This window comes from Dermacentor andersoni, chromosome 3 (genome assembly GCF_023375885.2).
Source record: "Dermacentor andersoni chromosome 3, qqDerAnde1_hic_scaffold, whole genome shotgun sequence".
Taxonomy (NCBI): domain Eukaryota; kingdom Metazoa; phylum Arthropoda; class Arachnida; order Ixodida; family Ixodidae; genus Dermacentor; species Dermacentor andersoni.
The window spans coordinates 16,932,071-16,954,573 of NC_092816.1; the positions used below are offsets into that span (position 1 = coordinate 16,932,071).

Sequence of the window (22,503 nt, forward strand, 5' to 3'; positions counted from 1 at the left end):
AAGACATGGCAAATGGAAGTCGGCCGGGAATACTCCAATCGTAACAGAAAGACGAGATTGTGTTCTGTAAGCGATACAGATCGATACAGAAAGTGTTTGACTCAAACATCGTCGCTTTATACATTCAGATAACGCCTCCCTTGTTTGACATTCATAAACTAATTCATAACTTACGGCGAGGTGCGCGCAAAGTTTAAAGCAACCTGGATCTATTTTTGCACGTTGCTGCCAACCATGTTTTCAAGCACCTGTGCTGCTTCAGGCACTCTTTGCGTTGAGTGTAAAGGCATACCACGTTAATTTTAAATGCATATTGCAGAGAGAAAAAAAAATTAATCACGCTAGGCCGCTAGTTTACTTTCTCTAAGCTGGTTTTCCCCCTGCCCAAGAGGATGCCTTGTTAAGAAATTGAGGGCCAATGTTCCGTTTCTTGAATTTCGCACTTAAGCAGCAGTGCCAACAGCGACTCTGTGACTTCACAGATACCTAGGTATTTGTGCCTATACATCGAGATAACCAGCGGCTCGAGCTCGAGTACTTCAACGGTCACTGGCTTCACTGGTCACTGAAAGTGAATCTCTGAAAGGGATATTAATGCCTAATGGCTTTACGTGCGTGGCCGGTGCTATACGTCAGAACTGTATATAAAGGCCGTGTAAGGACAGTAGCGAAGCAACGAGACTGTAAATGTATTATGGGGCCTTATTCACTGCTTGGAGTCCGCTTAATGCTCGCAAGTTGGCATGCTTTCGTATACACAAGGTTGCAGCACCGCCGAGGAGCTCTGAAACGACCAGCAGATGAGGCCGTAAGAAAACTCAGTTTAAGTTTATTTCTTTCATAAGTGGTATACAAAGTACACAGAAGGAGGTCCCAGAGCATGTATAGCTGAAAGGAGACCTCCTGGCACTTTAGGGAATCTATGCGCTGTAAAGCGTAAAACACGGCGTCAAAACGCAGCTGGGGCGTCGACAAGCATACGCGAATATTTAAGCGGTTCCTTCCTTCCTTCCCTTCGAAGAAGAAAGGCGATCGCCATCGGCTTTCACGGTTGCCGCGTTAATTCTCCGTGAAAATGCGACTAGTGCCGCTTTGCGATTATCGCATCAGCGCTCGCGTCTCTTCTGAGCCGCCGTGGAGGCCGCTTCTAACTTAAAAAGAAAAGGAAACCAAAATATAGAAGGCAAGATATTGCTCCACAGAAATGGAGGGAGCGAGATTAATCGCGCGAAAAGAAAACAGAATGTTGTTTGCGCCACCATTCAAGCAAGAGTCAGAGACAAACAACGTACTAAATACAACATATATGCAAGGCGTCTTTTCATGCAAATTATTTTCTGCCTCATTCCATGCACTTTGCAGTAGTTATAGGCAGGTAGGCAAAGGTAGCTTCGTGTCCCGAATGGATTAACACCGACGCCTTCAATAAAAACATTAATGTGTGACTGCCGCAGCATCGAACCTCTGCCTTCGAGCCCGATGTTCTAACCATTATGGACCACGGTTTCTCTCTCTTTGATCTCTCCTCAGCTCACGCGCACTCACGTGCACACTTCTCTCGGGCTAGCGTTTCGCGACGTTTGGCGCGCGCGTCACGTGCTCGCAGTCTGCCCTCGTGACAGCTGTAGCGCTTTCAGACGCTATGTTGGAGTGCACCACCTTCGGTACATATCGTAAATTGCAATATGCGCACGAAAGTAATGTTAAATTTTCAATTATACATATGGCTTTCTCGCGCCGAAGTGGCGTCGCCGTCTTCGAGTGTAAACCAGCTCAATGAATGGATTTTTTCTGTATTCCTCAGGGGATTCTTAAAAACTCTGCTAACTTAAAAAAAAAGCATCTGGCATATGTAAATATTTGCGTCAGGCAGCATGTCGTATTATTCTCCTAAATAATAAAATGGAACTATCTGTTGACGATACAGCTAGAAATTTTATGTTTTTCAGTTCCTCCGAATCGGTGACGTACGTAAGATGTTTCGGGCATCGGATGAATGAATATTATACACGATGGTAGCGAGTACTAAAAGGAGAACGCTCGTTTTTCTATAATGCTGCGAGTCGCCTCCAGCCCAGACGTGTTTCTCGCTTGCATAAGCTTCGTCCTCGTCGACACGGACACCGCTAACTCTACAAGTTCTGCACAACGCAACTGGAACGAAACGCCGCCTTCGCCAAACAATGCTTGTCATTGTAAGCGATTCGCGACGGGGACGTGCGTACCCGAAACGTAATTTTGTCAGACGTCGAAGCCTATACGATTCGGTGCAGCTTGTCCTTTTTTGCCCTTAGCCTTCCTGTGCTGTTTTGTAGAAAATGATGGGTTGGAAGGAGTTTTCCTTACACTCGACCTCGAAGCCCTGTTTATCGTACTGTCGGCATGGCCTACACGAAGTGGCCGGATTATTATTATTATTTTTTTTTTACGGGCAGTTATGACGCCATGGCAACGTATTCCAATACGCAGTTTCTGGTACAATTATGGAACTACAGAGCTGTCTCGTAGTACGCTGTTCATTTTATTCGTCGGTGCGTATCTGTATAATACAGAATAGTGCACCGTGCATGTGCACTTGTTTATATCAGTTTCCTTGTTGTTGTTGGTTATTTTTTTGTTTTTTAGTTTCTCTGCATTCAGTTGCGGAGAAATTATCTTGACGCTTGAAGTTATGATGTACAAGAACTCAGCATTTCAATATGCATGTATGTTCTACTCTAAAAAAGAACACATGGCCGGCACAATGCGAACTGTGATGGAGTACCAGTCAAAAGTATATCTGCGGGCGAAATAAGACAATTGACACAAACCTATTCAATACGGCTGGGCGCATAGGTCAAGACGATTAGACAAACTGTTTGGTTTAGTTTATTTGACTTTACTTAAAAAAGACGATATATCCCATATCCATAATCGCATACCGTGTTATCGAATTCTATATGAAAACCTGCACATCACCATACAAACACATATGATGACACGGTTATGGGGTAACATATATAATTTTTAAATAGGGCACGCACGTTGTCTTTAGCGAAAGGCCACGAATGAAATATTTTACACTGGATATAATACTTCTGTCATCTTGTTACATATCGACAACGCAGAGAAGGTGGCGCAATTACAGCTGCCCGTCTCTATAATGCGCCAGGCTTCTAGTCTTCATCGCCACATTCCATAAGAATGCCACTGGCAGGCGATGATGACAACTTGTTATATATTTATTGAACACGGACTTATTCTCACACAAGTGCACACGGAGAGAATGCCCCGTCCGGTGCTCGCCGAGTCACACCGGTGTCGAAGTGTGGGGAAATGATAAGCCATGGTGTTCCGGGAAACCGTAAGGACATTTGCAGTAAGTTAAACTCACACAAAGGGTCCAAAGTATAATGCAATGGTCTAAAGTCCAATGTAAAATGCCTAATGTAAAGTCTAATGTAATGGCTTAAAGCCTGATGTAAATGTCTAAGGTAATGGTCGAGTATTAATATACAAAGAATTAATGTAGTTGTCAATGGTCAGGAACAGGAGTTCATATAATCATCCTTTTGAAGCTATACGTGGTAGTGCGTTTATCTATCGGTCAATCGGTCGCAGAGGATCTGGATCATGAGAATCTCTGCAGACGAACAGAAATGAGTTGGTGCGGATACGTCGATGAACCTCAAGTCATGAGTGGCACCTGCCGTTTTTCTTTAAAAGGAGAGTATAAAATCGAGAGCCTTCTATACCAGTACAGTCACCTATGTGGAAGAAACTTGGAGGATAACGAAAAATTACGACCATACCACTTTGCGAAGATGGAATAGTCACTTTTTGCGTTGCTAGTCTGTCGTCGTTGCTCGTTCGGAGGTGCCCGGGCTCGCGATTGTCGTTTTCGTTCAGCATTGCGGGAACGTTTTTCGCCGGTGGTCGTTTCGCGCCGGCTGTTGCTCGTTGCTGTTTCCTCTGGCGCTCCTCGTACACATGTTGTTCTTCGGGTGTACGAACTATACGTGTCCGCCCTATCGATAACGCGGCTGTTTTTAGCGCCGATACCTCTCCTGCTTATATACTGAGATAACCTTGACGTCACGCTATTGTTCACGGCGAGCGTTCTAATCTGTTCCACATTTCGAAATATGCGCCGTCGCACTGCAACCGTATGAATTTGTTAGGAACCGCTAAGTCCGTTTCTGTTACTGGACGCCGAAAAAACTACTGGAGGTTAGTCATATACATAAAACCAGGCGATAATTAGGAAATTTGCAGGCGTAAGGTGAGGGTCAAATGACGCAATCCATGCGTAATTAAAGATCAATGGGAGATGCATCACCCTGCAGTGGGCATCAGATAGGCTGGCGATGGCGAATTCTGTTCAAGCTCAGTTGAAAGCATGACAGTTAACGGAAGTCCTGTTCTTGGTTTCTTTTTTTATTATCTGAGCGAAGCTTTAATCGTAAGGAATGTGTGCAGCGCATGCCTTACGTGTTATTCAAGTGCATTTGCGCGCCATTTCTGTTAGTTGATTCTGTTGAGGACTCAAAGATAAAAAGTTGCACAGTTTGGTACACGACTGTAAGAAGTACCGCTATGCACAACATGAATGACGTCGAGACCACGTCAAAGCTGCATTCTCAGGCACAAAGTTTGGCGACGCACTGCTGTGCATTTCTTTTATTGTGTGTATGTTTGCTATTAGATTACTTCTCTCTCTCTCTCTTTCTTTTTTTACAACTTTCGTTTCAGCTGGGCTGGTAGTTTCAAATCAGATGGACTTTCAAGTGACATGAAAAATCACCTTGTGTGGGGAACAAAAATATTTGAGCAACCGGTGCAACAAAACAGAGGCAAAATTTCTTCGCGGTTAAGGTATGCGCAGCCGGGAGTTGCGATATATAACCCCGACAGGACTCGTGCGTGAGCACGATAATGTATTGCCTGTGTTTAGGCTTCGCGCAACGTGAGTTGCTTCTCAGCAAAAGTGGTTCACGAACTTTTTGCCGGCTTTGCACATACCCTTCTTCTCGTGATGTGTTAGACGCCGAGATAACCAAGCGCTAAACATTCCTTTTTTTTTTTTTTTGTAGTCTTTAAACCGACGTGCTTCCAAAACACGTAATTCCTTTCTCTTTCGTCCCCGATTCGCAGGCCAGGGTCGCGTTAACCAGCTGGGCGGCGTGTTCATCAACGGCCGGCCGCTGCCCAACCACATTCGACTGAGGATCGTCGAGATGGCGGCCGCCGGCGTCCGGCCCTGCGTCATCTCCCGCCAGCTCAGGGTGTCGCACGGATGCGTCTCCAAGATCCTCAACCGCTACCAGGTACGCCTCTTCCCCTCTTGCCACGGGCGTGCCGTCCAGACTGCCTGCGCGAATGTCACGCCGCGATAATCTCCGCGGCCGACCGGAAAAAGTCAGGCCCCCAACAGGATAATCCGATTTCGGCTCACAACAGTCAGAGGAACCGCGCCGGCTGATCCCCCAGGATCTGCGCGCCGGCATTGTGCTCCGACCACCGCAGTTGGATACAGTGGCTCGTTCGGCAAGCTGCCGCTGCTCGAGCCACATTTTCTGAGAAGAGAATTGGCAGCTGTATCTGCACCGCGCGTCAGCGGGATCGAATCCCGGCCACGGCGGCCGCATTTCGATGGGGACCGAAATGTGAAAACACCCGTGTACTTAGATTTAGATGCACGTTGAAGAACCCCAGGTGGTCCAAATTTCCGGTGGTCCCCCACTACGGCGTGCCTCATAATCAGATCGTGGTTTTGGCACGTAAAATCCGATAATTAATAAATTAATCTGCACTGCGCGTCACGTGAGCGACGCTCGAGTAACTGCAGCTCGCCCACGTAATGAGCCATACCGCGCAAGCGAGTGCGCTGCGAACGTGCGCGGTCACGCGATATGAATTGATGATCGTGTTCGTATCGACTAAGCCGCGGCGCTGACTTCGTCTTCGGGAAGCGACAGCGCAGTGTGTAGAAACTGATCGAGAAACTACACTGGTGCCCGGTGTAAACCTCCTCGCAGAAACAGGCTGCTGCGTCCGGACATTTTATACTGTCTCGGTAAAAATGAAAGTGATCACTTTCATATTGCGCGTGACTTATATGACGCCGAAGGCCGTCTTCGACGATTCTCTCCCGTGTGCCACGTTTTTCGTCGTCATCATTCGTCATAAGCATTCTTGTTTACCACATGTGCAGCAGTAGCTCAGCTATCTCTATAGCAGCTAGAAGTGCATCAAATGACAAGCACGTTGCGAAACTATCACGCATGCAGCATATACAACCAAAATAAGGGCAACTACATGGAGACTCAATTACTAAAATAATTTGTCTTGTAACTGAGTCGAGATACAATTAGTAAAATAAATGATCTTTTAACTGCGTATATGCGCAGCGTTACAAGATAATTTATTTTACTCATTCAAATTCTATTTCGTTGCTCCCTTCTTTTTTTTTCTGCGTCAGTGCCCACGTGTCTACCGTTTGCGAATTCCTTTTGCGAGGGAACGAGATCTAATCATGTTCTTATACAGGTGTTTAAACTATATGCGTGGACAAATATCTTGATTGTTTTCCTAGGAGCGGCCAGACAGGAAGAGCGGAGACAAGAACAAAGTCGTCTCAACTTGCTTCAATTACACAACGCTTGTCTGTCGACTAACTGATGAAGCGCAGCAAGAAGTGGGAAAAACTCGCATGCCGACCCAGGACACGGGGAACCGCAGGCATCACGTGATCACCACTATCGCCGCAGAGGGATTGCCAGAACGTGGCGCGGGAGTTTGGGAGGCGTTTCGCTTGCTCAATATTATATGGTAGATGGAGCGCTGGCCCCCTCGTCTTCACGCTTGCCCCCGTGTCTTCGCTGCGTCCAGCGGCCAAGCAAATGGCCATGTTAGCGCCAGCGCATGGAAGCTGATCAGTTCCAGTCCGCCGTTTTGCTTCGTGCTGCTGCGCAGCTTGCACGCCTCCGTAGAACACACACGCGGTTGCGGGGAGCGCGCGCAAGCGGAAGGCGACGAAGGAGGGGAAGCTCGATGACTCCGCGGGTCACGCACCGACGCGCCACAATGGTGGCCTGCGTCTCGAGTTCTCGCAGTCGAGTCTCCATGTTTGCCTAGCCACACACGCACGTTGTACTATACACGCCCTCAGCGCGCCTGCACCAACTAGCGCCTTGATGAACTCTCTTTGCGTCCTACGGCACGAGAACTGCGGAGCCGTCTTCCCCACGTATTTCGTTCCGAGCCCATCGGCACAGGGCAGCGATGCTCCCGCAGTACTGCACATAACTGCACGGCGGCCGCATTCGCCGGGAACGGGCGCCGCGGGCCGACGCAGGGGTTCCGAATCAGTCTAGGCGGTGTTGTCTGAATGCGGCTAGTGACACAATGGCGTCAATGGCTCGGCGCGAGTCGCGTTTGCGGCGGCTTTGCGGCTTTTATGCGGCACGGGCGATTAGGATGTCTGCCTTGCGGTCGGGTGACGCCGAGTCAATGGTGTTCAAGCCAGGTGAGAGCGGCGGTTGAGGGGTGTCAGAACCCCGTCTTGGTAAGCACGCCCGTCAGGACCAAATGAAGGGAGCCCAAAGCTCGAATTCGCGTTGTACCTCTCCTTTTACGATTGTTGTTGACTGTACGGCGTGTCGACAATTGCATCTCCGCTACAATGAATGAAAGCGGCACGGTGAGAGTGGCTGATTGAAACGAAAATCTAGAAATAGGTGGCGGTTGCTTTCTTATAACCAATATTTATCCTCCATCACACAATTTTGCGGCGGCTTCTCACATCCACTCTGCATATATCCACAGTACCAACACATTCTATGCGAAAGTCCACTATTCAATGCACTATACGCACTCTGGTTCCCTTACCACTGCTCCTGCGATCGCGCTCATAAATCGGCGCTATTAAATATTTTTATTTTCTCTCACAATTAAAAAGCATGAGCCTGTCCAGATAGTTTCTACGTGGACGGCAGAAGCAACAGTGCTGGTGGCGCCATTCTTTCTTTCTTTTTTTTTTTACGCCGAGTTCAACTAGACCGCGTGGAATAATGTTTTCAACGAGTATGTTAATTATGCACAGTGTAGCGCCTAACACACAGACGCAAATTTCTGTTGTCCTGTGTGTTTCGCTTGCACTACATTACGCATAATGTCATACCAAATCAGTCTGTCCTTTTAAAGGCGTTAAATAATCAGCTGCTGGTGTAAATGCCTCATCAACAACAGCCATAAAGCAGAAATAATTTTTGCTTCTTCGGCGATGACGCTCTTGCAACGCAAAAACGTTCCTATAGCGCATTCTGTCTGAACAAAGCATCACAAGGCACCACTGCCAGCGCTGCTGCTGTCCGCTTGTCCGGTTTTCTGGTATTCCGTGCACGATCCCAGTATGCAAACAGTCTAAATATCGCCAATTAATATATAGTTTCACTCTTTCCTTATCCGTATATCCATTAACGGAGACGTAGACTGCACCAGTGCTGGCGACGCCAACTAGACATCTTCACAAGCAACATCGTACTGTACCTGGTACACCTGGTGACAAGTATAGTGCAATTTGGCACATTGACATGAAGGCGTACATTATACCTTAGGTAGTCGTTTAAGCTTTTTATATTGTACGTGTTACTCGGGAACTCATCCATTAATTCTTCATTTTCTTTATCTTGTGTTGCAGATCAGAATCAGAACACAGAGTAATTATTGCAATGACGGATCATTGCAATAATTAACTGCTAACTAGCGTAAAGTTTCGTTTGCGGCTTAAGCATTATTATGCTATAGTGGCGAACAGCAATACATGTACGAATGTAGGTTCGGCCTTGTTGGTGTGTGTTACCTATAGTTTTTATTACAATAGGTAGATCGCGCTTTTGTGTGCTGCCTTGTGTCCCCGTCGAAGCTTCTTGCGCTATAGAAACTGCAGCTGATGCACACGTGCAAACTGCACTAAAGATCGCTAATGTCTTACATGTGTTGGTCACGTATACGCTTTTCTGAAAGCGTTCACACCACGTATCGGAGGTGAATAGTGTTGAAGTGACAGCGTTCGCGCCTCGCCCGTTCGCAGGAGACCGGCAGCATCCGGCCGGGCGTGATCGGCGGCAGCAAGCCCCGGGTGGCGACCCCCGAGGTGGAGAAACGCATCGAGGATTACAAGCGCGAGAACCCGGGCATCTTCTCGTGGGAGATCCGCGACCGGCTCATCAAGGACGGCGTGTGCGAGCGCGCCAGCGCCCCTTCGGTCTCGTCCATCAGCAGGCTGCTGCGCGGGCCGCGGGACGACGACGAGGACCCCAAGGCGATGCTGCTGCAGCACAAGCACTCCATCGACGGCATACTCGCCGCCAAGGAGATGAACCCCGGTGAGTGGCTCGCCCGGCTGTGGAAACCTCGCGCTGGCCTCTAGAAGGAATCCTTAGCTCGGGGCCAACTCCGATGCCGCCTATTCAAATACATGTCAAACGCATAAATGCTTTTACGAGGCATCCCCTGGACCGATATGAACGAAGTGTGTTGCATTTGAGACAAAGTTAAATTCTCGTGAGCGTACGAAGCAGAATTTTGATTCGCTTCGCCGCGTTCGCCATTCGTCATGTTCTATGCCAGTGCATGCACTCAGTACAGTGTGCAGAGACAATCGCTTTCCGTCGTGCTGAACCAGTTGGACGACAGCTCCGCATTCAGCTTCGCTCCGCATTCTCTGGTTCAGCTTTTCGCATTTTTTTTTCTTCAAAGGGGGGCATCCCGTCTCATCAGTAACAACAACCTAATGTTTATTGTGTCTTCTGGACTGCAGACGAGGCGACCAAGTTTATACGACCCGCCTGGTTGCTTAGTGGATATGCTGTTGGGCTGCTAAGCCCGAGGTCGCGCGATCGAATCCCGGCCACGGCGGCCGCATTTTAATGGAAGCGAAATGCGAAAGCACCCGTGTACTTAGATTTAGGTGCACGTTAAAGAACCCCAGGTGGTCCAAATTTCCGGAGTCCCCCCCTACTGTGTGCCCCATAATCAGATCGTAGCTTTGGCACGTAAAGCCCCATAATTTATGTAACATTCGTGAAGGATGTCCTTGGCAGTCTCACAACTCTTGAATATAAGTAAGTGTCAGGAGCTGTGCTCGAGGTCTTTGAGTATGTGGGTAGCCTTTATGGCGTTCGGTATCTGCTAGTCTACATTGCGGCTATATTATAAAGGCGAAACGGCAACATGGTAGACAATATGGAAAACAGACAAATCCCGCATATATTACTGCACAATAACTTTAAAAAACGGTCTTCCTTCACGCACGTGGATAACCGTGACAAGAGACTACTTTGGGAACTAACTGCAAGTACTATATATGTCATACCCAAATGTGTACCTGTCCCGGTGGCCAGTAAATATGACGTAATATTGCGAGCAGCTTCGGCAATAGCATGCTAAGGGATGACGACACAGACAATCTAAGTTTAAACGTGCAAGAGTTCACTAAAGGCGCAGCGACATCAAGCAAAAAATAAATACATAGTAATCGCTCTAAAACTGTAGTAAACAAAGCGCCATTGCTTATCTTCTTCGTCGAACAGACGCGATCCACCGCCGCCGTCGCTCTTGCTCGTGAAGCAGCACCGGAAACTGTGTGTGTGCCCGGCGAGTTCTTGTACGTTTTAAAGCACCCTACTATGCAACAGTTGTTTCAGGACATCACTGAAGTCTGACAGAAGCGTTAAATCGCGATCAAGAACGCAAACATGACAGCACTCGCTGATGGGAATAGTGCCCGCCTGTATACGGCGACGGGTGGCGTTGTCGGCGTTTTGCGCAGCAATCGTCCCGTGTACACGATTAGAAGCTAACGAGAGGTATCGTTTGACTAGCGTGGATGTAGACGAAGTTGTTGTTGAGTGCTTAAACCTATAGACAAGGTCAGTCTCCGTTCATTCTAGACGCCTTTCTTTCCTTTCTTACTTTCACCGTGCTTACGGCATCAGCACTGTACTCTGACTCTCTTCTAAGTGAATTATCTTCGGTACAGGAGAGTTCGCACGTTGTGCTGCATATCACCCTGGTGCCAAATGGCCATATAGGCTCTTTGTAGACAACTCAGAAGTGGCATAGCAGTAGCTCGCCTTATTTTCACGAACGTGCACACGTTTTCTTAACATGACACGGACAGCATCGAGCTTGGCTGAAGAAATAGGTAAGTCGTGCAGGACGTAGTCCCTTGCTGTTCCCGGTGCTGCGAAATTTTAATCAACGACCTTTGCTGTCTTACAAAGCTTGCAGGAAGGCTAATCAACCTTCAGTGAGCGTGCCAGGGAAGCAGGCAGCGTGAATTGAAAGTCGCGTTAACTTCCAGAGTGAGCTGAATTGATCCTTCCTGTGCGCGCTTATACAGCTATGTCTGTCTGGTTGTTTTATTCATTTATATTTTTGTTCGTCTAAAAACCGGCTTTCACGTCGTATTTATTGACATTTACTGCTCCACGACGCTAGTTTGTTTTGCATGCGCCGCGCCGCGAGTTGTGAGAAGATGTCCTATAGTAGAGTGAGAAAAGCTGAGTCCTCGATTAATTTAGAAGGAAACCAAAAAATCGCGGCGTGAGCTGAATGACGTGACCGAAACATTACTGCTCATTAAGACATTTTAATAGATAAAATGGCCATACACATCAGAAACGGAAATAAATGATCAGTGAATGAAAATGCTATATACGACAGAATGTTGCACAGGGTTAGCAACGCACAAGTCACGGTAATCCGTAGCATGAATACCGTTACGTTTTGTGCTATATCATGCGACGTCAGTTGGCTTACTTGCTAAGTATGTATTTCGTCAGCATGCGCACTTCTAACCTGCCGTACACTATTTGCGAGTTAGCAGAGCACGTTCAATTCTAGTCTATGGCTATCTCTCTTTCGTCGTACGCTCTGTCGTGCTCGTTCATGCTATGGATGTTCGAGAACGGAACTGCTGCCAACTGGTCCAGCACCGGCCGCGTCTGCAAAGGAAGCCAGCCACTCGCCACCGGGCCACTCGAGCATCCGCAGGCAGCGGCGCGACGGAAAAGCAGCGGAGAAGGAAGGGTGTATCCCTGCGGTTGTATCGCGCACTAGCCGACGTCTGTTGTGGGGTACGGAAAGAAAGGCGCGGAAGAGGGGGGCACCAGTGGGGGGGAGGGGGAAACGAGCGGCAGAGGCCGCCGGCGGGGTCAACTCGTGACGCCCCCGCCGCGGGGGCCGTCATTAATCGCGACGCGCGCGCTCGGGGCGGCGGCTGCAACTTCAGGAAGGACACTCGACCGCCGACTTTTATTCTTAACTGGTTCCTCTTCCCGCCGCGTGCGCGTAATTAAATGACCACCGTAGTAAAGAGAGAGAGATTCGCCCGCTCCAACAGCTGGATCCCTCGATCGCCCGCTCTGGTGTTCTGCGAGCGAAACGAGCTTTCTGTCTGCTCCGGAGATGTGTGCCTGACAGTTTGAGCGTGTGCTAGCTGTCTTTACCTCGCGATCTCCATGGCTACCTGAAGACGATATAGTAATCACGTCTCACATTAATTGTGACATAGATGTCAGCTATGCGACCTTAATATATCCCTTGCGGAGGCAACCAATCCACATGCAGCAATGCGAAACGACCTCCTCACGAAGAAAATGTAGCTCGCGAAGCCCTTCGGTCAGTGAGTAATTGGTTATTTAGCATCACTAAAATTCTAAATGTGACTTTATGTATACGTATTCCGTCAAAGAAAATGACAAGAACCACCGCGGCTCACTTCGAAGAGTGGCGGTTCTTGCGGTGAAGTGAGACAGGAAAGCGTTAGAAATCTGTGTATCCTGTGCGATTAACTGAGCAACTGACTGACAAGATTGACTTCACATTGCCGTCCTTTGTGACCCTGCTTTCTTGCTACCGTTTTATTGTGCTGCAACCTATAGCAGGCATACAGGACAACTTGCGTGTCATGGCTCGGGCCTTCACTACGCAATCTACATATTTGTTCGGCGTCCTTGCGTTTCTTGAGAGATGGCTCATTCCGCATGTGGACCCACAATATCGTTTCATTTATTAGCACCACCCCAAGACGTGGGTTCGTATCCCACCTGCGGCCAGTTGTTTCTTTTTCAGTCACTTTATCATTTCTTTGACTCAAGTGCAATTAATTCCACCGATTTTGTCCTTTGTGTCATTGATTGTTGGTTTCTTAGGATATGATTAATAAACATTCGGGCCCCTCGGTTCTCTTCCTTCTCGTTCATTACATTACGAGGGTCCCGAATCCGGCAATATTGATGCCTTCAGGTAGCATGTGTAGGTTTATTGATCAGTTGCCTTCACCCAAAAAGACCACGTTCTCGTGACCTCTGTGGCAGAAAGGATGTTCCACATCCGCACCAAGGTTTATGAGTGGTGGCGCTGGCTAACACTCCCAGTATTGGTTCTAGTAGTAAAACATAAATACCCCAGAAAGTGAATAGGAAAACTGCGCCTTGGTATAGCTCACTTCGGTAATAACCACGGTAAATATTGCAAGACTAGCATTATTTATAGTCAGGCTACGTTTCAAAAGAATCTGTTCTGAACAATCTGGGTTTCCGAAAAATTCGGAGCCCTAAAGAACGCTTTAGTCAAACAAGGTTATTCACCACAACTAATTGACGAGGCAATAAGACTTGCAGACGTGCATGACCGTAGGACGCTACTATCCACGGCGAAGAAACCGACTCCCTCACCTAAGACAAACCTTGTCCTAGCATTCTGCGTCAGTTCCGAGTGTTTCAGATGTACTAAAGAAGCATCAGAATATTCTAATGCAAAGTGAACGCCTCAAAAACATCTTCGCTGAAACACCTAAAGTAGTATACCGTCAAGCTAGAATTATTCGAGATATGCTATCATCATCTAAGAATGACTGCCCCAACGCCATCGGAAGCCATCCTTGCCGAATACCGCGATGTAAAGTATATGCCCCTACACGTGCACATCGCAGCAGGCGACTAGTGCCGCTTCAAACGGTTGCTTAAATATCAAAGGCGATTTCAACTGTGATACTAAAAACGTAATATAGCTGCTTGGATGTACGCTATGCAAAAAAAAAAAAAACTACATTGGACAGGCAGAAGGGCCTTTTAGATAGAGCTTTAACAATCGCAATTCCCACGCTAACACGTTGGCAAACCTGCCCATCTCAAAACACGTGCACTTCCCTGACCACTCATTTGATAAGATGAAAGTCACGTTGCTTGAATCGGGATTTCGTGCAAATTATGATAGAGAAACCCGTGAATCCTTTGTTATTTATAAGTTTGATACCGTCGCGTCTGGTTTGAATGAAAGTGTAGGAAAATTGAGCTGCCTGTCTTCATAGCCCATCAGATCTTCCCTCGTTTCTCTTCTTTCTACTAGCACGTCACTATTTATTTATTTATCTTTATTTCTTCATTTGTTGCTGCTGCTTGGTGACATAGCACAGATTCGATGACGTTTTCTGCTGTCACCTGGCAATTGCCTTTCAAAGTTAATTTTTTTGTGCGCATCTTCAAATGATGTGTTTGCAAACGCCGTCTGTTTGGACATGTATCAGTTGTTCTTCAAAATGATTAACACCCATTTTCATCCTTTTTCATGTAAACAAATCTTCATCCGATCGATATGCACGTGTAAATAAACCTTAACTGCATATATATTAGCCTTCCCATTTCTCCACCCACGCGCACCCTCGCTGCCGCGATCACAGCAGCACCACTGCCCTCTCGTCGCAGGCTCCCGTCTGTCCGGCGGCGAGTGCAGCCTGGACTCGTTCTCGGACGGCGACTGCGGAGGCGACTCGACGGCCGAACCGGGGCTGACGCTGAAGCGGAAGCAGCGCCGCTCGCGCACCACCTTCTCGGCGGCTCAACTCGACGAACTGGAGAAGGCGTTCGAGCGAACCCAGTACCCGGACATCTACACCCGCGAGGAGCTGGCACAGAGGACGCGCCTCACCGAGGCAAGGGTCCAGGTACACCCACACGCAGCGGGCGGCACCTGCAGTGCATGCGCGGGAAGGCCTCTAATGTGGATGCTTGCTGAGCTAGCTGCGCGTTCAACTTCGCTAACGGCGGCCATAAGAGGGGAGCGGCGCACTCTTTTGAAATTCTGTGTAATTGGCGGCACTTGCTAAACTGGCAGTCGTTTAAGGAATGGCAAAGGATAGCAGCACACGCCCGGATAGAGCTGTCTCTGTAGCTCCTGTCAATAGCGCTCAGGCCAATAGCGCTCAGGCTTCGTCAGTGGTCAGAGTGATGCTCCGCCCGCGTTATGAATTCTGTGCAAGACGTGTTACGTGTATCCTGCATAGAGTACCATGCATTAGTTTATTAGAGATTCTTTTTCTTAGAATCTTATTAGAGATTATTTTCTTATTAGAGATTATTATTCTTTTTCCTCTGGCGCGTGCTTCAAAGCGTTACGAGTTCACGACGACGCGCCTTTAGATAGTAATGTACAGCAGCGTCGATAATCAACGTGAGCCACGAGTTCTATGTGAATAGTTCTTGTCATAACAATGCGCTAAGCGCCACGAAGCTGCTCGCCTCACTTGTAACGCAGTTATTGGGTGACTCGTACGTACGGTCAACTGCAACATATTACGGACTGCAAGATCTGAGAAAACAGTTGTGATTTCAACCATAATGCGAAGCGTGACGCAATAGCTGGCACAACATTGTGCATAGTAATTCTTCCACTATATTTTGGTGATATCAGTTGAAGTAAGCATTCGAAGACGTGTGCGGACAATCTTTCGTGGAGAAGAAAAATGAGGTTTTGACCAGCGATGCCTGAAGTCCGTGTCGATCTTCATTTCTATACGAGGCGCTCCTCGGTGCTGGAGCGGTGCACGACGCCGACTCTGGCTTCCTTCCGTTTCCTGTCCTGCCTTCGTCAGTAAATTCGTTTATATTCTTTCACCACGACGCTGGTTTGCAGACAAGCTGCGGAAATACAGCGGCGTCGAAACATTTTAACGAGCGTTCGAGAGGCTGACACAGTGTCCAGGCGCGTGCAGTATTCTTCGCCGCTGCCTCGTCGAAGTGACTGAGAGGTGAATTCTAGGGTTTGACGCGCCAAAACCACAATTTGATTATTAGGCACATCGCTGTGGGGGACTCTGGAATAATTTTGACCACCAGAGGATCTTTAACGTGTCCCGATTGCTCGGGACAAGGGCGTTTTTGCATTCTGCCCCCACCGAAATGCGGCCGCCGCGGCCGGGATTTGATTCGGTGACCTCGTGGTGACTGACAGGTTGAGTCTTCGGTCGGTAAGTCTGTGGATCCGGAGTTCAAGTCCTCGCGGTGGCACCGCGACTTTTTTTCTTCGCGTAAAATTCTGGCAAAGGACTCCGGGAGTCTAGTTCATCATTACTATAAAGTATAAATATCCTACACAGGCCTGTGCTCAGGGCAGACATAAAAAAAAATGAATATTTGCTATTACGAATATTAAAGTTCGCAGCCAAGTATTTGTGTCACAGTCGCTTCCATCACACAGTTTGTTTCAAAGCAAACGCTTTCTTTCTTTCTTTCTTTCTTTCTTTCTTTCTTTCTTTCTTTCTTTTTAGGAATGTGACAAGTTTGAACCGCCAGCGACAAAAGACCTCTAGTAAGACCTGTACTGAAGTACCGCAATGTGTACAATGTACACTGTATAGGTGCGGACACCAGCGCTGGTGGCGAGATTGTGAGATCCTATATTTAATGTTTTTTACTGGTGTATCTGGAGCGGTTGCAGATAGTCTGGAGCGGGTCCTCGGATTTCACCAATCCGAATCTGCCTGCGAAGAGCCAGAATGCTCCGCGATGGATTTTTTTTTATTACTCCAGCCGAGAGGGAAAGGGGAACAGTTATCATCTTTGCCTGTGCCTCCGCCCTGTTGTCAGTCTAAACGCCGCACGCAACAGCCGCGTCACATAGGGGAGGAGCTTGGCGCCGATCCTAACTCTCTTGCATGCGTAATCATGCGAACGATAATTAAAATTTGGAGTCGGATGTCTCGGAGCGCAGACACGCTAGAAGAATTCTTCCAACTGATACTACGTAGAAACACGACTGCCTCTAACTTCGGAATATAAACATACACACATATTGCAGTCAATAAAAAGTCAATAATTCAATTTTAGTTTACTGGGCTGCTGAGAGCGATAATTATCACCTCACTTTGTGTCCCCCTGGCCACATAACTTACTTCCACAGGTGGTCTTCGCGTGCTTCCCAGTGCCTAACTTTAAGAAAACCATAAAGCTTAATTTTGAAAACCCGCTATATATATATATTTTTTTTTTGCTTTCTCAATGTATGTGCCACGCAAGAACTGTTCTACGATTCCTGAAAACGTCACAAGATGTCGCCACCACCGTTACTGTTCTGGGATATATGTTCCGATAACCCTCGGTATCTGTCTCCAATAGTTTGTCTCTGCTAGTGTCAAAGTACTCTCTGCAAAACACTGCGCTTTGAAAGTGCACGCGCGCGGACAAAGAGAGAGAGAGGAGGGTGGGGAGGAGGAGGGAAGACAGGAACGTTAGCCATTGTAAGAGCAGGATGGCTAACCTGTGCTGGGGAACGGGGTAAACGGAATAAATAGTGAAAGAAGAAACGAATAAAAAAAGAAAAGAATAGAAAAAGAATAGAAAATTTCACAACTTGATGCAACGGGCTACAACTTTCAAAGTCTGTAGCACGATTCACAAGCCCTTAAGAAGCTGAGCAGAGCCCTTAAAGGAACCCTGAAACGATTTTGACGATTTTCTACAAACGTACTGAGTCGTTAGAGTAAGTCCTTCTGATCATTAATTGACGCATCTAAGTGCTCCACATAAAACGTGTAATTTATTATAAGGTTTTAAAAATGCACATCGCTGCCGATCGCAGCACACTGCGCGGCGGAATTTTAAGCCGCCCCTACCCATATGACGCAAATCACCCATATGACGTCAGTGGCGCGAGCTATCCGATTGGCTGACCAGGGCGCGTGATCGATAAGTTTTCCAACTTTATAATAAACAAACGATATTCGTAATACTTGTAATGTTAGTTAATTTGTTTTTATAAAAAGAAAGTAACATAAAGGGAATGCACAAGAACAATTTTTCAGTACACTTAAACACTTCCGGCACACAGCAAGTGTCTGCTTGTGCTACAACGTGCTCTGTCTTTGACGAGAGCTCCGCCGTCAGTGTCAGTCTGTCTTTTCGCGAGCGCTATGATTCGACTTTGTTGCGTTGTGGACTGCAAACGTAGCGACTGGCAATATGTCAAGCTGCGACATCGTGTCCTTCTGCAAGCGAGTAGACGAGCGGACTGGCTGCAGCGCATCGGACTGCCGCTATCCGATCGGCGCCAGGATTTGCGAGATTGCGGCCGTCACTTTACACCGGAAGATTACTAACGCAATAGCGTTTCGCGAGTCCGGTATTAGGGTAAACGCAAGCGCAAGCAGACAGGGCCTGACCGTGTCCCTTGCGTGTCGTTTCATGGGATGAACAGAAGCGCAAATATGAATGGTCTGCACGGTGCAGCCACCTGGTGGCATAGAGCTCAACCAGACACAGTAGCAGTAACAAAATGTATTCTTTGCTGCTGGTGTAAATTTTTCGCAGGAGTGTAATCATTAACACATTGTTTCTGTAAATGTTTAAAATGTTTTTGTAGCAAGTAGGTGACGCCCCCTCGGACATAATCTTGGTTCGCCCGCCAAGCTCGGCGGCCTGCTATAGCTCGGCAGGCAACAGTGGTCACCCGCACCACAATAAACACCGACGAGCACGGCAGCTCGCCGGTCAGTAATCTTTCAGCACCACCACGCTGAGAAGCCCTCCCTAGTTCACGACCCGGGGTGGATTGTGACACTGGCGAAGAAGCTGGCGACGAAGCGACGAAGCTGGCGACGAGTACCTACGGAGCGTCGCACGCCGCCGCGAGCGGCGAAACACCGCCCCCCGTTGCTGTCGCCATGCCGCTGTACGGAAGGCTCGAGCCGTTCGAGGGAGATGGGTCCGCCTGGCAAATTTACGAGGAGCAAGTCCACGTGTTCTTCCGGGCAAACGACACACCCGAGGCCAAACAGCGGGACATTTTCCTGGCCAGCTGCGGGACCCGCGTCTTCAGCCTCTTGCTCGACCTTCTGAAGCCAGCCACGCCGCACGTTAAGACGCTGGGTGAGCTGCTTGCCATACTGCGCTCGCATTTTAACCCAGCACCGTCCACACTAATGGAGCGTTTCCGCTTCAACAACCGGAGCCGCCGGGAAGGAGAGACCCTCGGACAATTCGTTGCTACGCTACGAGGGTTAGCGAGTGCCTGCGCCTTCGGGGACCAACTGGACTCGCTGCTCCGGGACCGTTTCGTCTGCGGAATCAACAACCCCGCCATGCAGACGCGACTCCTGGAGCTTCCCGACCCGTCGCTGGACGACGCCGTGAAGGCAGCGCTGGCAATGGAAGCTGCCGCCAAGGACGCCGGCGAGATTTCCCGTGCGACTGGCTCACCGTCGACGGAAGCGGCGGTCAACAAGTTCGCGACAAAGGGCAGTACCTGCGGTCGCTGTGGTGGTGCCCACTCCCCTTCACAGTGCCAGTTCTCTCAAGCACAATGCTTTACGTGCGGGAAAACTGGGCACCTGGCACGTGTATGCCGAAGTGCGAGGACGAACAGCAAGCAGCAGCCTGATTCAAGCCCAGGTACAACACAAGCCCGCGGCAAGGGTAGCCGTCGCAAGGGTACGCGGCGGAGGCATGCGGCAGCAAGCTCAAGTTCTTCCGCGGCCAGGCTCCACGTCGTGGCCGAGGACCCGCCGATTTTCGACATGTGGCACACAGGCTTTGTACCGTCGTCTGTGCCGCCATACATGCTGACCGTCGAAATCTGCGGGCACCCCATTTCCATGGAGCTGGACACGGGGGCCAGCGTGTCTGTAATGGCCGGGAAGCTCTTCAAGCGGACTTTTCCCGGCGTGTCCGTCGAGGCTTCGGGCGTGATGCTGCGCAGCTCATCCGGGCAACTCTCCCAGGTCCAGGGTCAGGCACAGGTCAGCGTTCGTTTTGGCGACAGGGAAGCAACCCTTCCCCTTTACTTAACGAAGGGGTCGTCGCCGACGCTGCTGGGCCGAAACTGGATTCATGTACTGGGCATTCGTCTGCCAGAGTACCCGGAAGCCAGCCTGCATGTGATGCAGAGCTGCCAAATCTGCCAGGAGCATCAGCGAGCCTCACGTAATGTGGAAAGCACCCCCTGGCCGTTTCCACAGAGGCCCTGGTCCCGCCTACATGTGGATTTTGGGGGCTGTGGCGGTGGTGGCGGAGCAGCCTCCCTGCGCTTGGAGGACCTGCAGAGCCAGCTCGAGGAACAGCGGGAGCTGGCATCGGCACGGCTGCTGGAGCTGGAGCAGCTTCAGCTTGACCACAAGGAGGCCCTGAAGACGGAGAGGCTGCGGATAGAGCTGCGGTCGCTGCCCGAGAGCCTGGTGGTGAGCACGGCAGAGTGCAAGTGCCTGCAGAGCCAGTTCTCCGTGCTGTACAATGAGAGCCGCAACAGGCAGCTCAAGAGCGAGGTCTCCCGCAGTAAGCGCAAGCTGCGCAAGGCTCAATCAGAGAAGCTGAAGCAGAAGCTGGCTGCTGACCAAGGATGCCGTCCCGGGCCTTTGCCAGAGTCGGGAGCTCCAGTTTTCGCCAGGAACTTCCGTCCTGGCTCACCCTGGTGTGCCGGACAGGTGGTGTCTCCTGCCAGCGCCTCATCGCTGCTCGTCCGCATGCCAGACGGGGCCATGTGGCATAGACACGCCGACCATGTCAGACCACGCCTCGGAACCCGGCCAGCACCCTCGACTGCCACTGAGTTCCAGCCCGCAGGAGGACTAGCGGCAGCACCAGTCGCTTCTAGCGGAGTACCACCTACCTCGGAGGCGGCAACCGTAGCCAGTGGTGCGGCACCCGTTGGACCGGTGTCTAGCTCGGCACCACTCACGAGGCCGACCACTACGGACCCTCCGGATGGAGCGAGGCTGGCCCAGGCAGCACCCGGCGTTGCCACACCCGACCCGTCAACACCGGTGCCCAGGCGGAGTACTCGACGGCGGAGGCCACCAGACCGTTACTCGCCTGGGTAGCAGGCACTGTCGACCCAGCAAGGGTAGAGGCAGAGCCTCATAGTGTGAACTTGGACATTTGTTTGAACTTGGACGTTTGTTTTTTATTTTAACAAACAAACTGGGGGTGAGGGGTTGTAGCAAGTAGGTGACGCCCCCTCGGACATAATCTTGGTTCGCCCGCCAAGCTCGGCGGCCTGCTATAGCTCGGCAGGCAACAGTGGTCACCCGCACCACAATAAACACCGACGAGCACGGCAGCTCGCCGGTCAGTAATCTTTCAGCACCACCACGCTGAGAAGCCCTCCCTTGTTCACGACCCGGGGTGGATCGTGACAGTTTTACACTTGATTAGAGCAATATTAGCTCTTCCTTTGGCTGTTTAAGCTCTGCGCCACGGTTGGCTGGACCGTGGAGACCGATCAGGCAGCTCACGTACGTCTACGCTAAAGTTCCTTCATCAGCTTGAGTTTATGCCTCCACCGTTCCGTCGAAGGGTTCAGCTAGTTCACCGGAATACCAGACACGTTCAGCGCTGCGACAGAATGCTCGCAACGCACGCTGCTTCGATAGCTCTCACTTGAGGCCGACGGCCAAGCGGCTAGCGGAGAGGTTTCGCGCGGGCGGGGGCGGGCTCCAAAACAACCGGAAGTGGACGATGTGACGTCGCATCGTGACGCAGAACCAGTGAAGGCGGAGCTTAGCCCCTATCGCTCGGCGAACGAGTTGAGGAGGAAAAGCGTGGATAGGGAGGAAGGCAACTTGTAATCGCGTGTAGCTCCATTAATACGTAACGTTTCTCTTAAATTGGGGTGCGAATGTTCTACTTAAGCTGTACCCTACGCGTCTACAAAATTTGTCCGAACCGTTTCAGTGACCTTTTAAGGCCTTGAGTGCCGAAATCAATCTGGAACAGCATCCTGGAACTTCTCCCTCCGTGAAGGGGCGATCTTCCAGTTTTTCGAGCCTGGTCGCGAGCACTTTTCCTGCCACATTGTAGCGGGGACACATGGACAAAAAGAATAATATGAAGTGCCGGCGAAAGTAGTACGCCTTCAGTTATCTATTAGAGAGAGAGAGAGAAAGAGAGAGAGAGCTTTATTTGGTCCATTAAGGGTTTAGCGTTCGGTCTTCGTCTTCATCGCTGCAGACGCTTGACCTTCTGAACTTTCTCATCTTGCTAGCTGCTCTTCCTCGGAGCTCCTTCTTCATCCTCTTTTCACGCTGATCATGTTGCACCCCTACATCTTCCAGGGCTCCTGCTCCCATTACTGCGGAGATGGTACGGAAGTATATTCGCAAGCGACGCCTCGTCGAACTTGCCACGGCGTCCCTGGTAATAGATGGTCTTCAGTATCCCCTGCTGTGTCGCAATCTTCGTGATGTAG

General features: G+C 49.6%; 1 protein-coding gene across 1 annotated transcript in view; it reads left to right on the forward strand.

The window, feature by feature from the left end:
- Window positions 1–4,438: 4,438 nt before the first annotated feature.
- Window positions 4,439–22,503, forward strand: part of LOC126520404 (paired box protein Pax-7-like) — a 28,717-nt gene continuing 10,652 nt past the window's right edge. The window contains exons 1-3 of the mRNA XM_050169330.3: window positions 4,439–5,306; window positions 9,074–9,368; window positions 14,754–14,992. Coding sequence (XP_050025287.2) covers window positions 5,217–5,306; window positions 9,074–9,368; window positions 14,754–14,992 — 624 coding nt within the window. The 5' untranslated portion in view covers window positions 4,439–5,216. The remainder of the gene's footprint in view (window positions 5,307–9,073; window positions 9,369–14,753; window positions 14,993–22,503) is intronic.